This window comes from Petromyzon marinus, unplaced genomic scaffold, assembly GCF_048934315.1.
Source record: "Petromyzon marinus isolate PM22_M1 ecotype Great Lakes invasive population unplaced genomic scaffold, UKy_Petmar_22M1.pri1.0 PM_G_Scaffold_15, whole genome shotgun sequence".
NCBI classification, from domain to species: Eukaryota; Metazoa; Chordata; class Hyperoartia; order Petromyzontiformes; family Petromyzontidae; genus Petromyzon; species Petromyzon marinus.
The window spans coordinates 3,127,575-3,151,307 of NW_027422706.1; the positions used below are offsets into that span (position 1 = coordinate 3,127,575).

At 49.5% G+C, this 23,733-nt stretch overlaps 1 protein-coding gene across 1 annotated transcript in view; it reads left to right on the top strand.

Moving 5' to 3' along the window:
• Positions 1 to 11,271, top strand: part of LOC142910692 (protein Wnt-7b-like) — a 33,016-nt gene extending 21,745 nt beyond the window's left edge. Inside the window, exons 3-4 of the mRNA XM_076060086.1 lie at positions 5,274 to 5,548; positions 7,119 to 11,271. Of these exons, the coding sequence (XP_075916201.1) occupies positions 5,274 to 5,548; positions 7,119 to 7,598 (755 nt within the window). The 3' untranslated portion in view covers positions 7,599 to 11,271. The remainder of the gene's footprint in view (positions 1 to 5,273; positions 5,549 to 7,118) is intronic.
• The last annotated feature ends 12,462 nt before the right edge of the window (positions 11,272 to 23,733 follow it).

Genomic DNA, 23,733 nt, shown 5'->3' on the forward strand with positions numbered 1-23,733 from the left:
TCAGCAACAATTTTTTCAGACCTTATTTTCAATATACTTCCCCAGTCATGTCGTTCCTTGCGGCCAGTTGACGTCCCATGCTTCGCCGCTAATGGAGGATCGTTGGGAATAATGGGTATTATCAACATACAAATTCAAATTGGCGATATCAAATTAGAGGGTCCGGTGCTTGTTTCATCCACACTCGCGGTGCCTTGCCTGCTTGGTACTGATTTTTTGGCAAAAATGCCCATTAAAATCCTTGTAAATCAGGTATGTCCCCAATGCGCGCGATGAAAGCCTGCCTCTAATCCGTCGTGTCTTCCATTGCAACCTATTAAGGTATCCAGAGTGAACAAACTAGTTGCGCTCGACATTTTGGGGCCTTTCTCTGTTACTCCTAGGGGTAACAAGTACCTCCTGGTTGGGGTTGAATATTTTACCCGCTGGCCTATGGCTTGGCCACTACCCAACCAGTCGGCGGCAGCCATCACAGAGGCCTTCCTCCACGGCTATGTCCTGGATAAGGGTGCTCCAGAGCGGCTGCTGACCGATCAGGGAAATTATTTTTCGTCCAAACTGCTGGGTGAGGTCTGCGACTTGTTGGGCACACACCAGGTACGCACCTCCCCTTATCACCCTTAAATGGATGGCATGGTGGAGCGATTTAATAGGACTCTCACTGCCATGCTGAGCCACCAAGTATCCGACTCACAGATTGATTGGGATCTTCATATCCCCGGGGTTCTGGCCACCTATCGATTGGCTCCTCATGCCATTCTATTTAATGTATGGCAGGGAGGCAAACCCCCCGGTGGATATTCAATTACGCGTCGCTCAGAGTTCCCTAAATTCAAACTTTCCGAGCACATTCGGTTAAATATCCGCAAGTTTATGGAAGCAAGAGTGGCGGCAAAACATAATTCGGAGGCCCGTCAATTGGCCAATGAGCGCCTGCGGAATCTCAAAGTTTCCTCGCATACATGGTCCGAGGGTGACAGGGCATGGATTCACTGTCCTCAAGTACCATTGTCAACGTCACCCAAACTTTTAAAACCTTGGAGGGGGCCCGTAGATGTTGTGAAGGTCGTTCGGCCACAATGTGTAAAAGTCCGCCATAGTAAACGATGCTGGTTTGTGCACCCGTTGCGCTTAAAACCCTTTTTACCATTTCTTGATACTCAAACTACACAAAGGGGCCGAGAACGTGAATTGTCCGATGAGCCGAGTCGTGCGGTTGCCAAGCCTAACTTTCAGTATAGCCGTGTGCTTACCCCTCCGCAGTAACGGCGCCACGGAAAACTGCTACGGCCACACGGATCGCCTCATGCCCAGGCACACGCACTCGCAATTGTTGTACAAGTTTTGTTTAATTATTGTCATTGTATTTGACAGCTGAGACGGCTGAATGCTACGTTGGGGAGGGGGGGGTGATGTAGCGCCGTAAATGGGCTGCAAATATCTGCAATGGCGGACAGTGCCCATCAGGGGCGGTACAACTAAAATGGCGGGAGAAACCGTTATGATTCCTAGCCTGGGGGGTGAGGGGGCTGCAGGGTATTCTATGATCCCCCGCAGACCCCTCCCAACGGGTGGGGGCTGTGGGGTGTTCTACGATCCCACAGAGCCCCGCTCCTCGGATATAAACTGTATATAAGGAGGGCCTATGGAGAGGTTAGAGGCAGTTGCAGCTGAAGACTGGAGACCGATATATAAATAAACACACCATGTTGCCTCTACTTTATCATCTCCATCTCCATAAAAGAACACACTGCACATTCGCATACATTAATACAATTTAATTATGTGCACAATTTAGCGCATAATTACATCAATTAACATAACTTCGGACAGTTACGCATATTTCCACATTTCCTTTAATTATTATTATTTTCACTAAAATTTCAAGACCCAGCATATACAACATCCCTCCCCTCATGGCGTCTGTGACCACCACAGGGGCTAAACAGGGTCTCTGGACGGGTGCGAGGGGCTGGTAACCCTCCACCTTCAAAAATTTAGCTCAAAACCACGAATTATAAATGTAACTAATAAGCTTGTGCCGGAAGCCCCATGGGGGACAGGCGTCTATGACGTCTCTTGGCCAAACCCCAATTGGCGGAGCCAGGAGATTGAATCTCTACCCTCGGGGCTCCTCCAGAAACAATGAAAAGCCACTTCGTGTGGCCACGTGGAATGTTCGAACGCTCACTGCGAGGAGAGGCTGCCACTCCTCTATTCGACCGGTACCGCCTGGATCTCTGTAGCATTCAGGAGGTCCGGTGGACCGGTTCTGGCTCCTGCCACCATGAGGGGTGGACAGTCCTCTACTCGGGGCAGCAGACTGCCAAACAACAGAGAGTGGCTCTTCTTTTGAACAAAAGAATGAAGAGGGTGTGGGAGCGTGGCGAGGAGTGGTGGTCGTGGTTACTTATTCCCCCACCGAAGACGAACATCCGTGGAGGGATGCAGGCAAAGCCGATGAGTCAGATGCCTTCTATGATCTGTCACAGGTGCTGGCTAAAGTGGCCCCTCGGGATAGTCATCTTGTTGGGTGACTTCAATGCCCGAGTTAGTCATGATGCTGGCACCTGGTCTGGAGTGATTGGAGAGCATGGGCCAGATCAGCTCAAAAACAACGGTAGGAGGCTGCTAGATTTTTGTGCAGCCCATGGGCTTGTAATTACCAACACGCTGTTCCAGCATCGGCGCATCCACACAACATCATGGATGCATGCCGGGTCAAAGCAAGCACATCTGCTGGACTACATAGTGACGGACCAGTGGATGCGAGCCCATGTCCTTGACACCAGGACCTACCGTGGAGCTCATCTGCCCTCTGACCATCGACTTGTCATCTGTGAGATGCGCCTGCCATTCTTCAACTCCGGTGGTGGGTGTACACCCAGGACCCCATTCCAATCTAAAGTGGCCTGGTCTCAGTTATCTGATGAAAGTTGCAAGCGAGAATTTCATCATCGCTTGCGGCTGGGGTTGGCATTGTCCCCCACTCCTCCTGATGTCGAGGGTAAATGGATGAGGTTTAGGACTGTGACTCATGCAGCTGCATTGGCTGCTTTGAGTAGGCGGTCCAGACCTCCCCAGAGACCCTGGCTGACAGAAGAGGCGTTCAGGATAGTTGACAAAAAGCGACAGGCCCACTGTCATCGGCTACAGAATCCCACGTCAGAGAATGAGGAGGCTTACCGCAGCCTTCGCTCGGAGGTTCAGAGAGCCGTGAGGCGCTGCAAGGATGGGTGGTGGTCGCGGGTTGCTGAGGAGATGGAGTCTGCCTCAGTAGCCCACGATCACAAATCTCTATTTAACTCCATCAAAAAAGTAACCTGCAGCGCCACACCTATTAACATAACAGGTTTACAGATTTGCTGAGCATTTCTGTGAGGTCCTGCGGGAAGGCAAATCCCTCAGCCAGGAAAACATCGTGGCAGAAAGTGGGGATGACCTTGCTGAGGCTGCGGTGCCTCAAATATTTGAAGAAGTCACCCCCTTTGAGTGGCTGGCTGAGGTGCCATCTGAAGGCGATCCGGAGTCTGAGACCAGGAAGGCACCGGGCAGAGATGATCTCCCAAGTGAAATGCTGAGGGAGGGTGGCGTTTGTGCACAGACTGCCCTATATGACATCATGACAACAGTCTGGACCACTGGACCGGTTCCGCAGGATTGGAAGGATCCCCTGGTGGTCCCCCTCTTTAAGAAGGGGGACCGCACAGACTGTAATAACTACAGGGGCATCTCACTCCTCAGTGTGCCGGGAAAGGTCCTGGCAAGGATTAATCAACATCGCCTTGCCAGGCATGCTGAGGAGAGGTTTCAGGAAAGGGCGGTCCTGCACAGATGCCATATTTTCTGTCCATCTGCTACAGCAGAGGTTTAGGGAATTCCAACAAGACCTACATCTCTGCTTTATTGACCTGGTCAAGGCCTATGATACCATCAGTAGGCCTGGGCTCTGGGTTGTTCGTGCTTTTGGCGTCCCTGACCCTCTGCTCACGATCATTAAGGACCTTCATGATGGTGAGCAGGCCCGGGTAAAACTACGTGGCCAGGAGTCAGAGCCATTCCCTGTACACCCTGGGGTACGGCAGGGATGTCCTCTGGCTTCACATTATTTTACATCTATTTTGACCACGTTGTTCATGAAGCCTTCAATAGCTGTACCGGGGGAATCTCCATTTGGTACAGATATAATGGGAGGCTGATCGATGCCCGAGTGCGGTCAAGGGATGGCTCCATATTGCTCAACCACGTTATGTATGTCGATGATTTGGTAATAGCTGCTCGTTTAGAGGAGGAGTTGGAGACGCTGCTGCTGAGACTGGAGCGTGCCACTAAGAGATGAGGTCTTACCATCAGCCCCACCAAAACTAAGCACCTGCCTGGGTATTTTGTACCATCGAACACTCCACCCCCACAACTCCCAACCGGTGATGGGGCAGTTGTGGAGAGAGTGGAGAGTTTCCCATACCTGGGCAGTGTGCATATGACCGGCTCCAGTTTAACAGCAGAGGTCTCACTCCGAATCAGTCGAGCGGCAATATCTTTTCATCGGTTATAACGCTGTGTGGAAGCTACCTGGTCTGTCGCTCCGCACTAAGCATCAGGTTTTCTCAGCCACGGTCATTCCCTCCCTTCTCTACGCTTGCGAAACGTGGACCCCCCTAATGGAACATCTTTGCCGGTTAGAAACATTTAGGCTAGCCTGCCTACGATCCATCCTGGGTTTAACCAGGCTGGATTGTGTGAGGAGCTCACAAATCCTTAAAAAATCTGAGCAAGGTCCCATTGGTGAGCTCCTCCAGCAGGCAAGGCTGCGTTGGCAGGGTCATGTAGCCCGCATGCCCAGCCTAAACAGCTTTTGTTCGGCCGGATCGAGGGGGCTAAACGGGCGCGGCACGGGCTAGAGAAGAGATGGAGTGATGTGGTACAGGAGGACGTGGAGCTGAGTGGACATGCCGATGACTGGTACCAGCGGTGTCAAGATCGGCCTCTGTGGAGGAGGCTCGTGAAGAATGCTACTGGGCAGTTGGAGGCAGTCGCCCTCCATCAACAACGGAGGGCGGAGGAGCGACGCTCACAACAACGAGCGGAGCGCCGGGTGGCTTTGTGTGTGTGTCTGTGTGTGTGCCTCCCATCCAAATCCCATCTGCCCATAATTTCGACCCCGCGTCTCCCCCCCCCCACCTCCCACGTGTCCCTGCTCCACCACCCTGCTGCTCACACCGCCCCCCTCCCAACAACCCCCCCCTCGTGCCTGTGCTCCCTGACACGAGCAGGTAGCCGAGAAGCGGCCTTCATGCACGCGGTGATCTCGGCCGCCGTGGTGTACGCCATCACGGTGGCGTGCAGCCAGGGCGACTGGAGCGAGTGCGGCTGCGACCGCGCCAAGCAGGGGTGCTTCTACAACGCGCAAGGGGGCTGGCACTGGGATGGCTGCTCGGCCGACCTTAGCTACGGCCTCGAGTTCTCTCGCCTCTTCGTGGACGCGCGCGAGGTCAAGCAGAATGCGCGCACGCTCATGAACCTGCACAACAACGCCGCCGGGCGCAAGGTGTGTGGGTGCGCGCGCGAAGGCATGCATGGGTGCGCGTGGGTGCCCCACCTTGCTCTTCGTCTTCCCACGACGCCTTTCAATCAGCTGTCTCCGCAGATGACGACGACACGCGTGCCCTTCGTTTACAGATCTCACTCTCCATTTGAATCGGAAAGGTTTGACGTCAATCATCGGCGCGCAATGACTTCATTTACTCGTGAACGCATACCATAGGGGGCACGCGGCGGTGGTATAACGGGTCAGCAAATCAGAAGTCTTCGCTTGGGTCCTCCGGGCGCGGCATGACGTTCTAATTGCGGCAGTAAAATGAGCTTAGTTGTCTCGTGGTTGTTGTTATTTGACTTGCATCCCACTGGGATTTTTGCACACAGCGTTGGTGTACGGTACTATTTCAGGAATATTTTTTTATTTTTTTCCTGTATTTTCTGTTTGCACAGTCACATAATCACTTTAAGATGTTTTCTTGTTCATGTTTTTTGTTTGTTGCGGTTGCACCCGATTCAAGAGCCGAATGGCTCACAGGGCTATACCTAATAAATGAACTATGAACTATGAGCAATGCCGCAGTTAGGCGACTGGCACGCCACGTGCAGTGGGGTGAAGTGTGGGGGTTATCCAAGACGTCTGGCCACTGTGGGAGAGCAGAGCAACATGCCCTCTATAGGTGAGGGCTCTTGAGGGCTCCCTCGATTGGATGGCCTTCTGACAGCGGTGGTGCGACAAAGCAGGTTTACAGTGCTGCACCTTTACCTGTTCCTTGCACCTGACATTGGTGACTCCATTTCCATTGAGGACCTCCTTCCTCCAAGGTCCTCTAGGTCAGCGAAGCCGAACAGGAGCTCACACAGTGCTTTCATCTTGCTTGCACGGCCACGGGGATGGAGGTGGCCACCCACCCACCTCCTCTTGAGACAACGACACTTTTCTGCCTTGCAGCTCGTTTGCCCCGATGCTCCTTGACCGCTCTCGATAGGAGTCTCCTCTCCCCCTTATCACACCTGCAGGCCCATATCTGAATGAAGGCGATCGCGTGGCATGCAGGGAATTATAATGACGCCTGTGGGGCTCTTTTTTTCTGCAGGCGATTTCCCCAAACCGAGCACTCCTCCAGATCCAATCCAACGCAGGTGCTGAAATGTCTTGGGGGTGAAAAGCAAAATATGACCCGTCTCCATTTCTACCCCCCACCCCCCCCAGGCGTCCAGAACCTTCTTACCCACACTCCCTCGCTTGACCTCTCCACCCGCCACCCCACCCCTTCCCTCCCCACTCTACTCGCCTCTCCCCCCCCATTCTCCTACCTCTTCTCGTCATTTTTCCAGCACAATGCCTATTTCTTCCGCAGCATTTAGCTGGCACAAAGCGGATCGGAGAGGATCAACGCCAACAGCGGTTTTGTAAGAAACACAAAAACATTTGACCTCCTCTCCTTCACTCGTACGAGCGACGCCGCCGTTAGCGATGCCTTCACCGCTCACCTCTCTCTGTCTCTCTCTGTCCACTTGTCCCCACCTACCTCGCCGATGCTCTCCCGCCCTCTGTCTCTCTCTCCCCCACTCGGCGCCAGGTCCTGGAGGAGAAGATGAAGCCGGTGTGCAAGTGCCACGGCGTGTCGGGTTCGTGCACCACCAAGACATGCTGGACCACGCTGCCCAAGTTCCGCGAGGTGGGCTCCGCGCTCAAGGACAAGTACGACGAGGCGGTCCACGTGGAGCCGGTGCACGGCGGCCGCTACCGCTACCCCCTCTTCCTCAAGTTGAAACGCTCGCGCGCCCACCGTAAGCCTCTCGACACGGAGCTCGTGTTCACCGAGCGCTCGCCCAACTACTGCGAGGAGAACCTGCTGACGGGCAGCGTGGGCACGCGCGGCCGCCTGTGCAACCGCACGTCGCCGAACGCCGACGGCTGCGAGCTGCGCTGCTGCGGCCGCGGGTACAACACGCGCGAGTACACGCGCTCGTGGAATTGCAACTGCAAGTTCCACTGGTGCTGCCATGTGCTCTGCGGCACGTGCAGCGAGAGGGCAGAGGAGTACACGTGCAAGTGACGGCGGCTCGCTGGGAAGCTGGCCCCGACTCTTCCGCCCGCTCGATCGCTCGCCAGGTCGATTGTCGGACGTTGCCCCCCACGAGCCTCGCCCCTGGCCAACAATCATGTCCGGACAAAAGTGTCAGCGGATGTCACTGCCTGATGGAGATGGCTGTCGTTCCGCACCTGGCAGTTGCCCTCAACTCCCCCCCCCCCCACCCCACTCACCACCCCACCCACCGCCACCCTGCGTGATTACCGACGCGGGGGGTCGGGGCTAGGCGGATTCCTGCAAGAGTGAGCTCTGCAATCGGCTCCCAAGCCTGGGACAAAGTAGCCACCGAGATCTCAGCATGATGGGAGAGTGAGGAGTCTGCATGTCGATTGCAAAAAAGCCAACGCTGTTTTCTTTCTCCTCGTGATTCGTCACTGTATATTTTCTCGTTTCGATTATTTATTGAGCGGCGCGGCGAGCGCGGACCTCTGTAGCTCGGTGGCCCTTACCTGCTGACATCAAATAAGTATTAGTTTTTGTTTTCAATACCCCACATGTCTCGCCCTGTGTCCACCCTGTGTCCACCCCGTGTCCACCACGTGTCCACCACGTGGGTGCGCCCAGAGCTGGTCCATCAGCAGGCCGCGTGTGGTGCGGCACAGTGTGGGCACCTCCACCTCCGTCGAGGTGTTTGGCCAGCTTGGAAGAGGGGGTCAAAACACCCTCAAACAACACTGAAGCAATGACACAACGGAGCGATGATGATGGGTGGCCATACTTGTCCTTTGTTTTTACATTGAAAGAAAACAAAAGTGAGGATGTTTATTTAAAAAAAAGACAATGACGGCAGTGTACCTCGCCTCATCTGTTGTAGTAATTTGCTGCAATACAAATTAAATTACCTATAAAATAAATAAATAATAGCCTGCCAGTACGCTCGCGCAGCTTAATAACTAGGGTCCAGTTGCTGGGAAGGCTGACCCCCGGCTCCTCGCTCACGTGGGATCCACTGCTCCCCTCTTCCGTGTCCTGGGGAGGGTTACTGCTCACCGACTCCCCCCCCCCCCCTTCGCTGCGGCCCCTCGGGGCATGATTCGTGGCTGGCGCTTAGCCACCTAGGATCAATTCACACAATCTCCGCGCACACTCACACCCACTCACTCGAAATCCGACGTCGCTCCTCTTCCGTGCCACGCCCCAATCGCGCGCGCGGGACTCGGGGTCAGGGGTCAGAGGGCAGGGACGTCGCTCGCCGATTGGGGGGTTGTCTCGGAGATTTATTTAAAGGGCTGTATGAACAAACTCACAGGCACGCCGCCCGTTCACCCCACCACAAGCTAAACAAAAGGTCGCACGAATAATCTCGCGTGTACGCGGCCCGTTAGCCTCACGCACACATTAAACGAAAGGGCGTATGAGTAATCTCACGTGCCCCGGTACGAGTCTGCCGCCGCTCACCACATGCACACGCTAACCACGAGCTACACGCATGGGCAAGCGCAAACACGTGAGTAAATACACCGTCACGCGCAAACATACGACGCACACCAACATGCATCCATTCCACCCTCGCAGAAACCACACGACAAGGTTTATTGATCCCCAGCAGTTTATTCTCAGCGAGTCCGAGGCTAAATTACCGGAGTCAGTTTGAGTCAGTAGTGCAGGTCTAACCTATCTCCCGATAGTCTAAGACCCGATCTGTATCGCCTCTTTCAAATCACTCTCCTAAGACAATCTCCCAATGGCCTCGATATCTTACTCTCGGGAACTCACGGTTCGACTCGTACGGAGCTGCTGGGTCGGATCCTCGCTGCACTTCGACTCGTCACACGGACGTTCGAGTGGATGGGAAGTCGACCGCCCCAAGTGCTGGCTTGAGTAGAACACGAACTAACTCTCCCTACCTTCTCTACCCTTTTTATTGTACTCTACATCAAAGATAAATGAGCGCTGATCTGCTGGCCTCCCGTCCAATCAGGTGGCTCGGATTTCCCGCCACTCTCCCCGGACCGGTGCCCTCTCAGACGTCCGCTTTTCACCCTCTAAACAAGCGCATCTGTCCCACCAATCAGAGGACCGGCCCTGTTTTTCCCGCCGTTCGTGACTCCGTACCCCCCCCTACCTGCCTGCTGACCCGTGTGTGTTGTGGGTGTTTTCTATCCGCGTTGGCTCAGCAGCCCCGTCGTGGCCACATGATTACAACCCAAATCACGGCGCCGCGGTGCACGTTAGCCTCGGGGGAGGTCGCCCAATTCCCTGGTCGCAGGAAACCGTAAAGTTTGGTCCCATGTGAGGGCTTCTGGGGGAAAACCTGTCGGCCAGGTGACCTTCCCTCGGGGCTCTATGTGGGGGTGTGTGTGTGTGTTCATGTGGGGGGTGGTGAGGGAAGAGCAGCGTCGGCCCCGTCGCTCGGAGGTGGCGGCGTCGAGGCCATGGAGTCGGCAGGAGGGCTCCGCTGCTGCGGCACCACAATGTCGTTGTCCATGTAGGGAGATGGAGCGCAGTGGATCGTATCGTCTCTGCTATGTTTCAGAATCCGTGTGATCACCCAGTCACATCGCCTACCTCCAGTCACAGCTCCTTAAACAAACTACATCTCCCCAACAAGGCAGCCTTCCCGCTGCCGTGTATTGTGTTTATGGGATAACAGAGGTGTCTATTATCCCATACGCCTTGACCAAAACGACTGATTGTCCGCTTAACACCCTAACCCATAAACCACTATTGGTGACAGTGTTGTTTGAGAGCAGCTATTAAAGTCGCTGCGGCAAATGAGGTGGTGGCTGGCCGAACCATGACTCGCTGTTTGTCTCCGGCGTGATGATGGATACAGACCAGACCAAGCGGAGGCCATGTACCAGATCGGATTTTGGTTACTGATGTTAAAGTGATTGCGTTGCAAGTGTGGTCACAATGCTTCTGTACGTGCTCACTCCTGAAGCTCGGCGGGTGTGGGCAACTCCACGGGACTGCATTCACTTTAAATCGAGGACATGGGGAACGTGTTTTTCCAGCGCTAATCCCATTTATTCAAAATAAGTGCGCAATTACACACTGAGATGCTCTTACATATTCAGGCATGAAGCACAATGGGCACATTACCTTTCGGTATGTTAATAGACGTACGGATTGTACCTTCAAAATTAACAATCGAATGCTAATATCCTTAAAGACAAAGGATTGGATTCTAGGGGGGAGTTATAAGGCGGCTCAGAAGCAGAGCTCAATGCCATTTCGAGAGGAAACTTGATTAGGCTGGACGCTCGACTCGTCGTTCTGCTGATCGCCCTTCTACCACGAGACAACGCAGCCTGGCGAGCACAATTGCGTGGCGACAGACAGGCGACTTTGCTTCGGGAGAGTTAGTGTGGACATCTTCAGACGGGTTCCTGACATCGATACACCGTGAATCTATTTTCATGGATAATCTTTAAACATGTTCGTCGTCAAATTGGCGTGATTTTCTTGTATTCGACGCGAGTGTCATTCTTGTATTAGCAGTTAACAAAATCAAAACTCAACGCTAAACATACTTGCGGCCGATAGCATATTTTTGACTCCATTACACAGCTACTGTTACGACGCTCACATGGCGCAGAAACACTCTCCACAGCCCCACGCATTCAGGGGCAAGAAGCCATTCCTGTGTACTGTGTGTGGGAAGGCATTTGCACATTCTTCAACTCTTCAAGCTCATCAGAAAACACACACGGGCGAGAAGCCATTTCCGTTTTCTGTGTGTGGGAAGGCATTTGCACGGTCATCAATTTTTCAAGACCATCAGAAAACACACACGGGCGAGAAGACATTCCCATGTTCTGTGTGTGGGAAGGCTTTTGCATGGTCATTAATTATTCAAGACCATAAGAAAACACACACGGGCGAGAAGCCATTCCCATGCTCTGTGTGTGGAAAGGCATTTGCACAGTCATCAAAACTGAACAGGCATCAGAAGATCCACGATGATAGGAAACTGAAATCAAACGTTGAACTTCAAGGTGCTGCAATGAAACCTGAAGAAGATTCCACCTTCGATCCCATGCAGTTGGATCCCGAGAGATGGTTGGATGTAATGGAGTGGCTCGAGAGTCAAACCGAGAGCTCGGAATGACTGAAAAATAATGTTGCATGTGGTTTACCTAATTAAGCTGTATTGAGTACATTTGTGTGTTTATTTTAGACCAAGTAATACATTACAATTGAATATATCCGTAACCATGGGGACATGATGTCACCGTCCTGCCCCCTGTGCATGACGTCACCATACGTGACATCATCGTACCGGAGGCGAGCGTGACATGACATCACTAACTACTATACATCACACCTCCCCGTGAAAAAAAATCAGCCGACCCGGCTGCAACCCTTACAAAAGTGGAGCCCCGGCAACCCAGATAGATAGACATTAATGTAACAACAATGGTAACCGACACGCAAGAACGGGCAGACACGCATCAATCAGAAAACCGCGGTGTCTTAGAGCGTGTCCGTGTGGCCGGTCCATCTGCATGGCTCAAGTCCAACTTCGGAGAACAACAGGTAGAGCAGGAGTGACGAACAGGCGCTCCACTCCACCTTCAAGTCCACATCCGGTCAGCACGACCGGTGACTCCAAGCGTGGCAGGCACCGGAAATCTGTGATGAGAGGGAGAACCCAACCTCCTGAGGCACAGCACCATAAAACGCGCCTCAGCATGTCGGACACGACAGCCACCCGGCCCCAGGGAGTAGAGAAGATTGTATACCGCCCGGCGGGAGAAAAGAAAACAAAAATATATAGATTCCGACGCGTTGGATGCACAACCAACACCGGTAATCGAACCGAAATCACACAATCACCCCATGGATGGCAGGGTCCCACACCACCCTGCCACCGTCCCATCCATCAGGTGGTGAGAAGGCACCCATTTACACACACCAATTAATATTCCGGACGTCTGTCTACGTCCCGGGTCGAGAAGTCATACTTCAGGGTCGACCCATGTACTGGGCAAAGAAGTTGCACTTCAGGGTTGCTCCAGTATCTACATTTTAAAATGTATATATAAAATCGACATGACACAAAAAATATGCCTGCTCTTGCCCAGAAATGGCGACCGCACGTGCGAACCGCATCTTCGTGGTTTCCCGCGCTTGCGTCCCAGCAGCCCTCACTGAGGACCACCACAGACATTACATGTCACCTGTTAGCTACCATCCTAAAACCGCGCGCGTCGGCCATATCGGGGGGAATTTCCATGTTACCACCCCACAACCTTTCCAACGCAGCGTCACAACCAGTTGCACGCATCGGCCGTATCGGGGGGGAATACCACGTCACCACCCCACCGCCTTTCCGACGCGGTGTTACATTGGAACAGTTTCACGTGTCAGCCGTATCGGGGGGAATTTTAAAGCACGTTTCTCTCCAAGACTCGCATTGCAGCATTCGGTTGTACACAATCGAGCGGAGAGAGCGATGCGATCTGGAGGCAATCCACAGCCCAACGCACCCCTGATCCACACAGAACCCAAGGGGCACCCTCGAACCCACCAGCGAGTTCGAACCGCACCGGTCATGTATATTTCAAAAATCCCACACAACCGCAACCATGGGATTTCCACGGGGCTTCGGCACAAAACTCAAGAACCACGCAACACTCAGTCATTCCACCCACAATCGCAATTTTGCAACATCACAACACATACAAATGTTTTAAATTAGGATCCCCCCATGAATCAATCCAATGCCGAATGGTCCAAATAATCGACGATGCCGTGCAATGCGGTACATGCAGTATATGCAGTATACGCAGTCCGTACATTGTCAATCATTTGGAGCAATGCTCCATCCAGTCCGCACATGGCAACACACACAAGCAATACTCCAGACAATCCGTACATAGTAAATAATCACAAGCAAGTACCCAACAGTCCATACACTGTTAACATTCTCGAGCAAGGATCCATAAGTCTATAAATTGATAACAATCACGAACAAAGCTCCATATGGCCTGTACCTTGGCAACAATGACGATCAAATCACGAGCGAAGCTCCATACAGTATACACAATAACAACCGCGACTCCGCAACAACAAAAACGATGTAACAACGCGAGTCGTTAACACGGCAACCCACAGGATGTTAATGGGGCTCGGGACACCCGACAACAAATTAATCATTAACTGCCCCCTGAAGATAACGATCCCGACGCCATAATTAACAACAACCACTGTTACAAAGCAGACACCCGCCACGCACACAACCTGACTAACACGCTCCGCAACCCAGCGAGGTAAAAACAAAACACACGCGCAAACGCAACCCGGCGCACGCGAGATGGGTGAAGTTATTTTTTTTTTTAGGGCCGGGTGCTTATTGTCATGTCACGACTCGCCTGTGAGGCTGTGACGAGCAGAGGACGCCAGGGTGGAGACTTTAACACCGTGAAAGATCTTGGACGGTGAGCGTGGCATCCTCTTGCGACCCGAACCGGCCCCCCGCACTCGAACAGAAGACGGGGACGTCACCAAGATGGCTGGAGATCCCCTCCCGCCGGTGTAGAAAATGACGGGAACATGTTATTGGCGGTGAATGGCGGCCACTCGTGCAGCGTTTCTTGGGTTTCCCGCACGCACGGGAACAGCGGCAATGGAGCCGTCTCCCCGCGGCCCCGGCATCCCGACTCGTTCGACCGGCTCCTCCAGCTTGGAGCTCGGTGAGCAGTGCCGCCACCCCAAGCAAAACAATAAAATAAAAATAATCGGTGGGGTGGCGCTGTGCTGCGCGGCGCTCTCACCCAGGTGGCGGCGGTGGCGTGGAGACGCAGCCCCCCACCCGCTGTACCCCGCCAGGCAGTGGGTAACCGGGCCGCAAACCCCCGGGGCCACGTGGGGAATCTTCCCTCGCCGTCCTCCTCCATCAAAGATGTCTTGGTAAGTCGTCGTCTTCTTAACAGGTTTTACTTCTGACACCAGTTGTTGAGGCGTCAATGACGGCTCGGAGGCAGATCTTCGTGCAGGGGCTTGCGCCAGTTGTTTTATTAAAGACTTCTCTTCGCACACGACTCTGTGTACTGCCCACTCACCGCTTACACTCCACACCCCAGGGGAAGGGCACTGGGGAGATCCCTAGCACACCCACAGGCTCCCCGAGCCGGGTGCTAATTTCCCCCTACCCTGGGTCCCAACTTGCAACTTCACATGTTCCTGTCTCCCCGCAATGACCTCGAACCCGTCACGGGTCCCAACCTAAATATCCCAGGGGGACATGATGTCACCGTCCCGCCCCCTGTGCATGATGTCACCATACGTGACGTCATCATACCGGAGGGCGAGCGTGACATGACGTTACTAACTACTACCCTACAGAAGTATTAGAATTACACCGTGGTCATATTAGAATCGCACTTTGCTAATATGTATGTATAGTGTACGTGCATGTGAACTGTGCTCGTATGTACGTAGTATGTATGTATGCCATTTGGCCTTGCGAACCAGGGGTCAGATATGCGAACTCTGGGGTGCGAGATTAGGATCGATTGAAAATTATTAGAATAACACTATGGTAGTATTAGAATTACACTGAGCTAGAGTGTATGTTATATGTAGATGCGCATTGGGAGTAATAAATGCATCCTGTGAGGTGCGTGGTTTAGATTAGCATCAAAATAAGTAACAATGTGGTCCTATTAGAATCTCACTATCTACTGCTGCTGTTTTGCGGGTGGCGGCTTCCGATTCTGGCTCTGCTATTCCTTTCCTCGCCTGGATGGTGCCGCGGGACGCAGCATCTCTTCCGACAGGCGTTGCAGCAGCTGGGTGATGGCATCCGAGAGTTTGTCAACTTTCTGTTCAAGTTGAGGCCGTCTCCCTCGTGGTCTCCTGTCTCCGGGCGTGCTGTGGGTTTCCCATGGCCGATGTGGAGCTGCATGTTGAATCGGGTGTAGACGTTATTTTAGCAATATATTTAAGGACAGTGTTGTGTTTAGAATGCGTCTAGACAAGGAAGGTGACTTGTTCTGCACGGGCAGCCCAAATGATTACAATTTCTGTCATTAAACAATTTACTCTTGAGTAGCATTCGTTTAGCCCCGCTGTTACGAACCTAAACGCAGTAATGTTGAAACAAAGTAAACTTTAGTCGCTCACATCTCAGCTCAGACATGATCATCGCAATTATTTCCAAAGACGTGTGGGGTCCCGCAAAAGTAGTGCCCGGCCACAAATAGCGGGAATCAGAATTGGGTGCATCACCCTCGCAGGAAGGTGGTGTTCCGTGATGGGATAACGTCTTTGATCAAAGACTCTGATCAAACGCATCCGATTGATGCCCTTGATCGATGCTTTGCTCAACTCTGACGCTGTTAACTCTCACATAATAAGCTCTAACAGTGTGAACACTGCAACCTATACACTTCAACCTATCCATTGTAACGGTATTAAAATAAATACTATAAGCTGCTAAAGTTTTGAATAACATAAATGTAGGTGCGGGATTGTAATCGCATGAGAATAATTTGAATCACACTGTGTGCGTAATGGCATCATACAAACATGGTTCCTCCAGTCTATCATATTTATTTCAATACAACACGTATTTACAGTCAATATTAACAGCTGTGCACGTTTATTGCTCGAACTGCCTGGTTGCGATACACCTGACGGTCAAAAAGGTGACGCATCTGTGGGCTTCAACTCACCGCCTTATCTGCAAACAACCAGCCGTTAGCGGCACAGTGCTAAGGTGCCAAGGAAGCATCCATCGTGTGGCCTGAGCGAGAGCCCGCAGCAAGCACTCATGAGGTGTTGGCCAGGCTTTGGCTACACGCAGGTTCAGCGCTGCTGAGAGTGAAGCCTCCTGTAGACGCTCACTACAGGGCTTAACAGTCACCGACGGTCGATCTTCATTGGTATGCACGTCAATCCAACTCCGCGGAGACATTTCCACACGTTCCTAAATCCTTTACTGGAGAAGAAGGTTCTACAGATCACCCCTGGTGCGTTCTAAACAGCGCTGCAACTGTGATTCTGTGAGAAGCCTTAGGCTACTGCAAGTGGCTATTTCTAACCCCCACAACGAGCACAGCCAAACCTGGACGAATTTCTCAGCCTAGGTCTATTAAAACGGTGCAGTAAACTGCCATAAGGTTCACCACAATACCTGTACCACAGCTCGGCACAAATACATTTCTGCCATCCGAACACAGATGCCGATTCCCGGACTGCAGGATTCAAACCTCGGTCCATTTTTGCCGCGAGGCACAAATGCCGCAAATTTCCCCCCACTTCTGATGAGCACAGTTGCCTACGTACGGCACGAAAGAAGTTTGACGTACGTCCAACTGTGCTGCCACCCTGCCACTCCGAACACGGCAGTGACTGCTTCACATCGAGAAGACGCCGATCGTTTCAATGTTGAAGACAATGTGTGAGCTAGAGAGACGACTTCACATCCCAATGCGGGTGGATCGAACCGATCGCGCGTCGTCCGGGGGCGGTGGCGGCGGGGGGGAACTCGATGCAGAACAAACCGTCACAGTCCCTGTGGCCACTTATCCACCCACTCCCAAAGTCCGCGGGGCCGCTGCCCTGACCAGCACATGCAAGCAGCATCTTCAAAGTGGGTTTGGAGTCGTTTTATTTAGAGAAGCCGGTGGGGGGGTGGGGGGGCTGTAGCGAGACTTGTAGTATGATGGTGGGGGTGGTAGGGGTGGTGGGGGAGCGATGGTGGTGGGCAAACATTGAGGGTGCGAGAGGGACGACGATGGCGGGGGGAAAAGGAACACGGCACAGACCGCGGGGCCGTCATCTGGGGCGCCGTTCTGCGTTTATACTTTGCGCAAAAGTGCATGTCTTTTTGTCAACCTTGTGGTCTGGGCAATACTCGGCTGTTTTTAACAACTCAAAACGCTAACTAAAAACTTTCGGGAAAAACCACCCACTAATTATTCACAGATATTTATTTCGTTAAAAAAAACCCATCAGCTCTGTGTTCAATGATTACATTATTAAAGCACTATCCAAACGTCTTCACCTCAAGTATTGTGATATGGAGTTCTTTAACCCTTTCAGTGCAGGCGTTGGCCGCTGACTGGTTGGGCTAGAGCTGGCCCAACCAACGCTTCTTGTCGAGGAACTTAAATGCGGCGACTACAGCGGGCCCAGCTGTGTTGATGAGAATGTCCTACAGAGGCCGATGTGAGCACGATGCTACGTAAAGTTTTAAGTGGGCACACAGAGAAAGCTGCCAGACTACGTGCGGAATCGACAGCGAGGAGACTGGACGGCCTCAATAGGTGCGCATTCAGCAGCCGTCGCAAGCTTTTAGAATGGACCATGACAAAAATGTAATGAACGTGTGTGAACAGTACTCGTGTGTGTATAGTGGATTTTTCTCTAATATTAAGATATTTTTAAAGACAAGAATGTGATTTAGAATAAGCTTGACTTGTAATTCCGATTATAATGACCTTTGTTTTTAGCACGCAATACATTTTATGTACATCGTTGTTTGCCGGCAGATTACGTGGTTCATTGTAGAGGGAATCAATAGACTGGATTCAATGTCTGTGACGATAGAAACTCAATGGATGGATCAACAGGTAATCTACATTGCTCCGTCGCCAGTGCTGCAACGTCACGGCGCACTGTGAAATCATGGTACGGGAGCCTTACTTCATGAAAATGTCTCCTTAATCTAAAACCCAACTCATTTATCCAGCACATGCTCCCAGTCAGTTTATATTAGTTTGGCGCAGGAGAGAACGGACCTCAATGGTAATACAAACGAACAACAATAACTTCCGATTTAAAACTTTCGTGACTGCAAGGATTCATCTTCTTTGGTTCTTTCGGTAAAGTCACGTAGAATTAGAATAAAATAATGAATTGATAAAATAAAATAACACAATAATATTCTCACGACGTTTCGGCCACAACACAAGCGGCCTTCATCAGGTGAAGGGACGAGACTGTCTGGAGGACAGCGCTGGAGTGAAAAAGCCACGCTCAGATCACGACCTTTAAGCTGTGTGAGAAGAAACAAAGCGCTTTGACAAAGGAATTAGCATATAATTTAGCATTGAGATGGCTGAGTGATTAGCTTGTGACTGGTCACAGAAATGGCTATGTTAAAGTTAAAGCATACACATCCGCAAAGGCACCCCTTGACAAAGGAATTAGCATAGAATTTAGCATTGAAATAGCTAAGTTAAAGTATACACATCCGCAGAGGCACCCCTTGACAAAGGAATTAGCATAGAATTTAGCATTGAAATAGCTGAGTGATTAGCTTGTAACTGGTCACAGAAATAGCTATGTTAAAGTCAGAGCATATACATTCACCGAGGCACCTAGTACAAATCAAACAGGAGAATTTAGCATTGAAATAACTAGGCGAATTTAGCATTGAAATAACTGAGTGATTAGCTTGTGACTGGTCACAGAAATGGCTATGTTGAAGTCAAGGCCTACACATCTGAGCTATTCACAGTAACTGGGTATACAATACAATATATAATGAATACTACATAGTGAACCAATAAAAAACTAAAATATAAATCACCTCAATGTTATCAATAAACTCTATATTCTCCAATCAACTAAGCCACCAACAATAAGTCGTTATATATCACGATGCTATATGGCAAAAAAATGGGTGGATTCTTACCCTCAACTTTAGCAACACGGATAGCTACGGGCCCCGTTCAGACGGACGAGTTCATCCATGGTCGGAACAGAGGAGGGGGAGAGAGACAGCTGCGAGGCGCTGTTATACTCCATGTTGTAAACCATACCATTAACCGTGGTGTGAGAGGTATTAAGAGTCAATGCCAGCGAAAGAGCTGCGGTCTGAAGGTGATTGTAAGATACAATTAATTAAGAACGGAAATGGTTTAAAACATCTTTCCAATGGTTACTAAGCCAGAATCCATCTTCTCGGTTGAAATTGTCTCTGTGCTTGTATATGTGAATGGCCTCATGAACGAATCTCTCATGGTAGCCGGTTGGTTTGCAAAGAACCTCCGTCTTGGAGAAGTCAATGTCATGTGAGCCCACTGAATTATAACAGTGATCTGCCACGGCAGAGGAGTTCGTTCTACCGTGTTTCAAGTCTGCTTTATGTTCGCGGATGCGGTCCGAGATATGTCGTTTGGTTTCTCCAATGTAGCTGCTACCACAGAGGCACTTTAGTTTGTAAACGCCCGGGTACTGTATGTCTGGAACAGCATCTTTTACAGATGGAACTAGATCACAGATTTTATGTACTGTGTTGAATCGGACCTGGATCTTGTGTTTATTCAGGATTTTGGAGATCTTTTTAGTGACCCCTGCAATGTAGGGTAAGGTGATGGTTTTGAGTGGCTCCACAAGAGGATCCTTCTTCATGACTGGAGTGATGGCTTTGCAGATTGTGTAGTCGGAGTAACCATTAGCCCTGAGAGCCTGGTGTACGTGCTTGAGTTCACTGGTAATGTGTTCCTGGTCGGAAATGCATTGGGCTCTATGGTATAGAGTCTTGATGAGGGAGTTCTTCTGGGATGGATGGTGGTGGGAATCCGGTTTCAAGTAAGCATCTGTATGGGTAACTTTCCTGTAGACAGAGTGGCTCATTGAACCATCATGTCTTCTTATTCTTAGTTCTTTCGGTAAAGTCACGTTGAAGGGAAACAATAAAATAATAAAATATATATTTTATTGTTTCCCTTCAACGTGACTTTACCGAAATAACTAAGAATATGAATTACTGCAGTCACGAAAGCTTTAAATCAAAATTTAAAATCATGTCTTCTTTTAATTAAGACATCCAAAAAGGGTAGTTTGCCATCTTTTTCGACCTCCATGGTAAATCTGATGGCTGGGTGTATGTAATATTTCTGATGGTCTGAAATCCGTTTTAGCTAAAGGTCTAAACTTTGCTGTCACACCGAGACACTTACCGGTTAATGATATCATTGCCTATGTCGACATTGCACTCAAGGGCTTGAGTCACATCTCTGCAGACGTAGCAAGATCTGAAATCGCTGCAACTCTCAAAAACGCTAAGTTGCCACCCAGCAACATCAGCAAAGACGAACGTTTTGAATTATCTCAATTAAAAAAGAAAAGTGATATTGTCGTTCTCTCAGCCGACAAGGGCAATGCCACTGTCATCATGGACAAAACAGAATATAACAACAAAATCAATTGAGTGTCCTTGTTGACAAGCATGTTCTGCCACTGCCGACAGTTGTGTTTGAGATAATTTAATATTTCTCTGATGTTCTTTTAGTCTTACGCGGATGTTACGTCCCGTCTGTCCAATGTAGCAGCTGCCACATAAACAATTAATCCGATATACACCTTCTGTTGATAATTTATGTAATGCGTCTTTAGTGCAAGATACTAGTTTTTGAATTTTGTGTACTGTACCAAATCTTACTGTAATGTTTTGCTTTTGCAAAACACGGGCTAATTTGTCAGTTACTCTTGAGATATATGGAATTTTTATTGTTTTAACAATCTGGTCGCTTTCAGCAGTATTGCTTTGCGATCGTGATTTGGCATTCAGTGCTCTGTTAATTTGAGCATTATTGTAGCCATTCTGTCGTAGTGCATCTTTAACGTGTTTAATCTCTCTCACTAGACTCTCATCATCTGACACTGTTTTAGCCCGATGTATGAGCGTCTTGATAAGAGAGGATTTCTGAGCTGGATGATGATGTGATTCTGCATTCAGATAGGCATCAGTGTGCGTTTGCTTTCTGTAAACGCTGTGTGTTATTTTACCGTTTAGGCCATGTCCAAGCAAAATATCTAGGAATGGGAGTGTGTTATTCACCTCCATTTCCATGGTGAACTGGATGGCCGGGTTTTGTGCATTGAGATGATTTAGAAAATCATTAAGTGTATCTTTACCATGTGGCCAGACAACCAAAGTGTCATCCACATATCTAAACCAAAAGGATGGTTTTAATGTGCTCGAGGCAAGTGCTCTTATTTCAAAGTTTTCCATGTACAAATTTGCTATAGCAGGGGATAAAGGAGAACCCATTGCTGCTCCTTCCTTTTGTTTATTTACCAGCGAAACGTCCTACTCAAACTGTAAATGTGGATTCACTCTTCAACACACCGGTGGGCTAAAGTATTGAATTGTCTTTTGTCAACGTGACACTTTTTTTGCTGATTGGCCGTGTCGGGTGGTGGAAGGTTACGACACATTTATAAATAAACGCGATCTAACCCAAAAACCTTTATTATGAATACAATAACGGTACTGACTGGGCTAATGATAAAATAACGGTACTCACTGGGCTAATGATAAAATAACGGTACTCACTGGATTAATGATAAAATAACGGTACTCACTGGGCTAATGATAAAATAACGGTACTCACTGGGCCAATGATAAAATAACGGTACTGACTGGGCTTATGATAAAATAACGGTACTCACTGGGCTAATGATAAAATAACGGTACTCACTGGGCTAATGATAAAATAACGGTACTCACTGGGCTAATGATAAAATAACAGTACTCGCTGGGCTAATGATAAAATAACGGTACTCGCTGGGCTAAGGATAAAATAACGGTACTCGCTGGGCTAATGATAAAATAATGGTACTCGCTGGGCTAATGATAAAATAACGGTACTCGCTGGGCTAATGATAAAATAACGGTACTCACTGGGCTAACGATAAAATAACGGTACTGACTGGACTAATGATAAAATAACAGTACTCACTGGGCTAATGATAAAATAACGGTACTCGCTGGGCTAATGATAAAATAACGGTACTCGCTGGGCTAATGATAAAATAACGGTAATCACTGGGCTAATGATAAAATAACGGTACTGACTGGACTAATGATAAAATAACAGTACTCACTGGGCTAATGATAAAATAACGGTACTCACTGGGCTAATGATAAAATCACGGTACTCACTGGGCTAATGATTGAATAATGGTACTCACTGGGCTAATGATAACATAACGGTACTCACTGGGCTAATGATTAAATAAAGGTACTGACTGGGCTAATGATAAAATAACGGTACTCACTGGGCTAAAGAAAAAATAACGGTACTCACTGGGCTAATGATTAAATAACAGTACTCGCTGGGCTAATGATAAAATAACGGTACTCACTGGGCTAAAGAAAAAATAACGGTACTGACCGGGCTAATGATGAAATAACGGTACTCACTGGGCTAATGATAAAACAACGGTACTCACTGGCCTAATGATAAAATAAAGGTACTGACCGGGCTAATGATAAAATAACGATACTCAATGGGCTAATGACAAAATAACGGTACTCACTGGGCTAATGATAAAATAACGGTACTCACTGGGCTAATGATAAAATAACGGTACTCACTGGGCTAATGATTAAATAACAGTACTCGCTGGGCTAATGATAAAATAACGGTACTCACTGGGCTAAAGATAAAATAACGGTACTGACCGGGCTAATGATGAAATAACGGTACTCACTGGGCTAATGATAAAACAACGGTACTCACTGGCCTAATGATAAAATAACGGTACTGACCGGGCTAATGATAAAACAACGGTACTCACTGGCCTAATGATAAAATAACGGTACTGACCGGGCTAATGATAAAATAACGGTACTCACTGGGCTAATGATTAAATAACGGTACTGACTGGGCTAATGATAAAATAACGGTACTCACTGGGCTAATGATAAAATAACGGTACTCACTGGGCTAATGATTAAATAACAGTACTCGCTGGGCTAACGATAAAATAACGGTACTCACTGGGCTAAAGATAAAATAACGGTACTGACCGGGCTAATGATGAAATAACGGTACTCACTGGGCTAATGATAAAACAACGGTACTCACTGGCCTAATGATAAAATAACGGTACTCACTGGGCTAATGATAAAATAACGGTACTCACTGGGCTAATGATAAAATAACGGTACTCACTGGGCTAATGATAAAAAAAACCATACTCACTGGGCTAATGATAAAATAACGGTACTCACTGGGCTAATGATAAAATAACGGTACTCACTGGGCTAATGACAAAATAACGGTACTCATTGGGCTAATGATAAAATAACGGTACTCACCGGGCTAAAAATAAAATAACGGTACTCACCGGCCTAATGACAAAATAACGGTACTCACTGGGCTAATGATAAAATAACGGTACTCAC